The 6,000-nt window shown below is 36.2% G+C and overlaps 1 protein-coding gene across 5 annotated transcripts in view; it reads left to right on the top strand.

Moving 5' to 3' along the window:
- Positions 1 to 274: 274 nt before the first annotated feature.
- The window catches only part of SLTM (SAFB like transcription modulator), a 39,804-nt gene continuing 34,078 nt past the window's right edge, over positions 275 to 6,000 (top strand). For all 5 annotated transcript variants that reach the window (XM_051980738.1, XM_051980737.1, XM_051980735.1 and 2 more), the window contains exons 1-2: positions 275 to 554; positions 1,988 to 2,078. In XM_051980738.1, the coding sequence (XP_051836698.1) occupies positions 387 to 554; positions 1,988 to 2,078 (259 nt within the window). In that variant the 5' untranslated portion in view covers positions 275 to 386. The remainder of the gene's footprint in view (positions 555 to 1,987; positions 2,079 to 6,000) is intronic.

Here is a 6,000-nt window from a genome sequence, read left to right as displayed (position 1 = left end):
ACACAACCAATGGAACGATGGCTCAGTGAACGTTACTGCAGTTAAAACTTGTCTGACCTCACACCTCGCGTAAGGGCGAAAGAGGGCAGCACTCTTCAGGTAGCCGGGTGGGAGGGGGTTGGGCTCCCAAGCCCAGAAGCCTTAGTGCGCAGGTTCCCCCTCAGGGGCAGCGTAAATTGGTCGCCAGTGCGCAGGCGTCTCCTTCCATCCGGGTGCTTTCCGCGGCTGATTGCGGCGGGGTGGGACGAGGGGCGGGGCCAGTGGTTCATTGTGCGCAGCAGTGAGAGACAGGCTGGGATCTCGGGCCGGGCTCGAAGTTGGTGAAGCCGCCGCCGCCCTCGCCCTGCAGCTCAGGAGCTGCCTCCGCTGCGTTCTCTCTCTCTAAAATGGCCGCCACCGCCTCTGGTTCCTCCTCTGCCACCTCTGCAGCCTCGGGGCAGTCGGAGAGTAAGAAGATCAGCGACCTGCGGGTGATCGATCTTAAATCAGAGTTGAAGCGGCGGAACCTGGACATTAACGGGGTGAAAAACGTGCTCGTTTCCCGACTCAAGCAGGTGAGGCCCGGCTGGGGAAGCGAAGGAGAGGGGGCGGCGTCCTGCGCGGTCCTAGGCCGCGCTACCCGCCCTCTTCTCTTTACTCATAGGACGCTGCCGTTGGGTTTGCCTGGAGCTTCTTGGGCCCGAAGGGTTATGTTTGTGAGGAAGGGGCTATTGTGGGGGTTGCTGCATCTTCTCCCCCGCGCCCTATCCATATCCCCACGCCCACCTCTACCTGGGTCCGCCGGGTTGCCCGCTCCCCTCCCCCCTTCCCGCCTCGGGTTCACGGGTCGGGCCATGATGCTCGCGAGCGGGTTCTAGGCTCCCCTGCACCGAGCCTCGCTGCATCCGCGCCGCGGCGGCCCACCGGGTTCTTCAGAGCAACGAAGGCGATTTAAGAAGCTGAGGAGGGGCATGTGCAGGAGGCGAGCGCATGGCGATCTCTTGGTTTGAGGGGGGACGGGCACTTAATAGATTTCCGTAAAGTTAGCGTGTCTGGCTTCAACGGCTCTGTGTTTACCATAATTAAATTGGTAGTTAGATGGGATAACCAATTAATATCTATTTCTGTGGAATACAGATTATGTATGTAGAGATATACATTTTCTACGTAATGTGGACTATGTTATATAGTTAACATGGTCTGAAATAGACATTCTTGATATACACTTAATCAAAAATAGATACACATTCTGTAATATGCATAAATTAATGTCACATTATGTGTATACTAAATTTAGATAACAATGTATTTTATAACACATGGATATCTTTACATTTAGAGATCTATATGCATAGATTTATGTATATATAGAGATTATGTCTAGGGATAAATCTATATAATTGTAAGTGTATATAGAATGATCTAGAGATAGTATAGAGATCTACACAGATAAATATAGCTATGTAAATCTTTATATAGTTGACCATCTTTTAAATCCCCACATCCCACAGTAACGGTTGGGCTTTCAACGGTTGAACCTCTTGTTTATTTCTGGGTATGTTGGGATTGTGGGGGAGGGAAAAATTGCATCACAAGAATAAAGACAACACTTGTTAATACATTTAAATGACTCTTGATATATAATACTTAAGTAGATCTTAGTAATTAGTTGTCCAATTAATATTCCGTTGCTCCCCTCCCCCCATGGGTTTCTATTTAATTCCCCAACCCCATTGTTATTCTTTAACATGAGCTTGTTACAATCTGATTTTACTATTTGTGTAATAGTTACTTCTGCAACTATGCCTTAAATACTATTTTAAGTATCTTAATTTCTTGAAGTAGGTTCTATGATAGGACTGCCTGTTTTAATATTTTGTATTTTCAAGAGATGTGAGATATGTTCCTCTTCATTTCATTTCTAAAGGTCAATTTAGATAAATTTTATTTTATTATTAAAATATCCATTTAAATAGAATTTGTATATTAACCTACCTTTCTAACACAGGCAATTGAAGAGGAAGGAGGTGATCCTGATAATATTGACCTGTCCTCTTCGGGTGATACTTCTAACAAGAAAGCAGCAGCCAAAAGCAAAGGTTGTTAAAAGCTTTGAAAATGTGTATGTTATATAACTAGTTTATACTTTTGTGCTATTTGCCCTGTTTATATAATGCTATACTTTGCTATTTGCCAATGGCATTTTGCTGCCTTAGATCAAGGAAGACTTCATGGCAAACATTGCCAGTGTTTGGGGGAAGGGAGGGAACTTAAATCATTTTGTATATAAGATTGATTTGACATGACCTTGACCTAAAAACCTGAACTTTGTTATCATATTACTAATCACTTCATGATATCTATGCCTTTCCTAATATAAGAGAAGGGGTAGGAGGGAAAAAAAATAGGACAGAAAATTCTAATTTTCTTCCCCCCCCCCCTTTTTTTTTTTTACAATTTTTAAAATTAAACTTTTTTCTTGCCAAATTCAGTTTCATTAGATAAATTGGTACCAATTTAGTTATAATATCCCATAGTAAAAGAATTCACATCAATGCATATTACTGTAATTAATAACTTTGTAACTGTTTGAACTCTTCCTTCTCTCCATTTTTTCTCATCTATAATCAGAACTTAATTTTTATAATTTTATCAATTTTATCAAGCATTTCAATTATGTGAGACTTTAAAGTGGTTTTGGGGAGGCCATCTATTTTAATTTTACTCTTCTGGACTTTAGTAGAATTGTTTTTCTTTAGCTGTTTCTCCTATTAAACTGGACTGTTCTCTTTAAGCCTAAATTCCTAAATTTTTATCTCTTAACTATGTCAGTGAGTACTTAATAAGGTTTATTTCAGAACTTATGGCAAATTATTATAACCCTGATTAATTCCTTCTAGTGCTATTTTGAAAATTCTGTAAATTACAAAGAAACATATAGTAAAATAGTCATCATTGATAACTAGGAATATGAGAATTTCAAATAGTTCAGATAGTATTTTTATGATTATTAAATAAAACATTTTAATTTTTTTTTCAAGTTCTCACAAGAAGAAATTAGGGAAAAATCTGTGCCAAATTAAGGACACTGAAATGAATTCTTTGAACATTATTTCAATTTGGGGGCCTGTCAGTTAATTTCTATGTAAAGTACTTGACTTCTTGTCAAAATACTTGATGGGTACTTCTCCCTCTCCATTCCTCTTTTTCTGTCCTCTTCTCCCTCCATTTTCCCCTCTTCTTTTTCTTACTACCCTCTCTCCAATTCTTGAGATTAGATTTCCCTACCTCTCCCTGGCTGGAAGTGTACCTATCATTCATAAGCCTCATCCTGTTATTTCTCATCTTGGAAGCTTTAACTTAACTGTTTTCTCATGTAGCCTAGTTCTATTCTATTTAGGCAGCTGAGTGGCCCTGTATTTTTGGGACTTTACCATAGCATTACTGCAGCTAAGGACTGAGCTCAGATCATACATACACCAGCCTCAGTTTCCCTGTTAGTTGGGATTATAGGCATGTGCCACTTTGGCATTTGGATTAAGGGATTAGTAAGTGATAAAAGTGTCTGAGATTAGATTTGAATTTTCATAAATGTTCTCTCCACTGCACTATCTAGCTGCCCCTGACTTAGATATTCTTAACCTGAGTTCATGAAGTTTAAAAAAAAAAAAAAAAAGTTGGGATAACAGTTTTTCAGTATAATTGATTTCCCTTATGATTTTATATATATATATATATATATATATATATTTATATAAAATGCATTTTAAAACATTCCAGGAAGGGATCCATGACAAAATAGATTGAAAATCCTTATACTATCAATTTTATAGTTTGTATTCTTCAACATATTATACAAAAGTGTTCAGATGTTACTTATTTGATGAATTGAACTTTGGAAAAGCATAAGAAAATAGCAAAAAAACCCTGAAATTGCAGAGTATTTATTAGAAATTTATTAGAAAAATTAGAATTTTTATTTTACATGAGTGCTTCCCATTATCATAGGAAAATTAAAATCCATTAAGATAGGTTTTGGTTACTACTCTGATTTAATATATGAAAATAAAAGACACAGGTTAAAAAATGACTTGATTTGGGTCATGTAGTAAGTATCTGAGACAGGATTTGAATTCTGGTTTCCCTGCTCCATTCACTATACCAGTGGTGTGTAAAACTTGAAATTGAAAAAGATTCCTGTAGGCCACACACTTTGAAAACTAAGACTTGACATCTGTCATCTATGTATTTTTATTTTGTTAAATATTTCCCAATTAAACTTTCATCTGATTTGTTTACCCTGGGAAATTTGCAGTCCAGAGGCTACAAGTACTTTTCTACTACATCATTGGCTCTCAACTTAGATGTATGAGGAAAAATGTACCAAAGCCCAAGTTATTTACTCCCAAAAATGTTCTTCCTCTTTTAGAGCCTAGTCTGTCTTTAGATAGTTTTATTAATTGGGTAATTTTAATTTTTCCCCAATCCATAGCAAATAAAAAGTGGTGAAGTGGGAGTTACTAGAAGAAAACTTGTTTTTTGAAAGCAACAGAAACCCAAGGAAAAGACAGAAACTTTCAAAAAGTTGACAACTTGAATCATAAGACATTTTTTGTAGAGGAAAACCGTTATACACCCTTATAGGTCCAGGGAGCAATTGAATTAATAAGCATGTACAATTTTTCTTTAAGAAAACAAAAAAAAAATTAGGTTTTTGTTAAATAAAGTCAGGGAAGGTGTAATATATTTTTGTTTAGATTTATAAGAAATCTATAATTAATGGTACTACATAATAATGATACTGTTGGCTGGGAAACATACATATTTGGAAAATTTATTTTCCTCAATGGTGCCAGATTAATGAAGTTCCTTAATTTTATTTTAAAACACTGTGGCAAAACTTCAGGTAATTAGACTAATTGAAGGAAAGACCTTATAAAAAATTAAGTTTTTAAGGAATTGCAGTTATCTATGTACAAAGTTGGGTTTGGGTTTTATGCAATAATATATGGATTAGCTTGTCATTTTGAGTCCTGTTTAACCATTCCTTTTTCAATGTAGAGATACAGTTTTTATTTTTAATCAGCATTTTAATAGCCTATATATAGGATAGGAGATAAGTTATTTCTCTTCACTGTTTATTTACCCTTTTTTACCCTAAAGACAGATTAAAGAAAAACTTAAGTTAGATGTGACTGTATTATAAGTTTTATTTGCTGCATCTTTAATATAATGCTAATCAGACACTATTCAATAGTTTTTTTTTCTGACACTAAGTTTCATTGGGTACATACAAAATACCTTGCCATTTCTTCTGGCTTCTTAAACTTGTTTAACTCCAGGCATAATAAAAACAACTGCCAGGTTTTTAAAAATATTTAATGAATTAAGGAGCATTTTATGGAATTACTATGCAAAGCACTATGCCAAGCATAGAAATATAAAATAGAAAAACAAATAGTTCCTGCTGTCAAGGACTGCACATTAATTTAATTTGTTAATTAACTTTCACAATCATATCACTACCTACTTATGATAATTTGACAATTCTCATCTATGATTGTATTCTTGGAAAAAGTTATATAACTCAAGACTATGTAAATTTTTTTTTTTTTTAATTTTCTGCGTAGAAACTGGAGAGAGGTTATTCTCCTCCCCCTCCCCCAGGGCAATTGAGGTTAAGTGACTTGCCCAGGGTCACACAGCTGGGAAATGTTAAGTGTCTGAGACCTGATTTGAATTTAGGTCCTCCTGACTTCAGAGCTGGGCTCTATCCACTGTGCCACCTAGCTGACCCATAGGGAGAGGTCATTCTTGACCAAAGATAGGCTATTCCTCTTTCAGTGGGAATGACTATAAACATCATATTTGATTAAAAATAAATTATATGGCTATTTGGAATAAGATTTTCTAAGATTAATCAATTTGTTAGGATAGCAGTAATCTTTCACAGTTACATTTAATATGATCTAGAATCTAGTATAATTAAAATAAATTATAAATATATAAAATATAGATCTA

This window comes from Antechinus flavipes, chromosome 2 (assembly GCF_016432865.1).
Source record: "Antechinus flavipes isolate AdamAnt ecotype Samford, QLD, Australia chromosome 2, AdamAnt_v2, whole genome shotgun sequence".
NCBI lineage: Eukaryota > Metazoa > Chordata > Mammalia > Dasyuromorphia > Dasyuridae > Antechinus > Antechinus flavipes.
The sequence above is the reverse complement of the archived record's forward strand: the minus strand, read 5'-3'. Positions and strand labels throughout refer to the sequence as shown.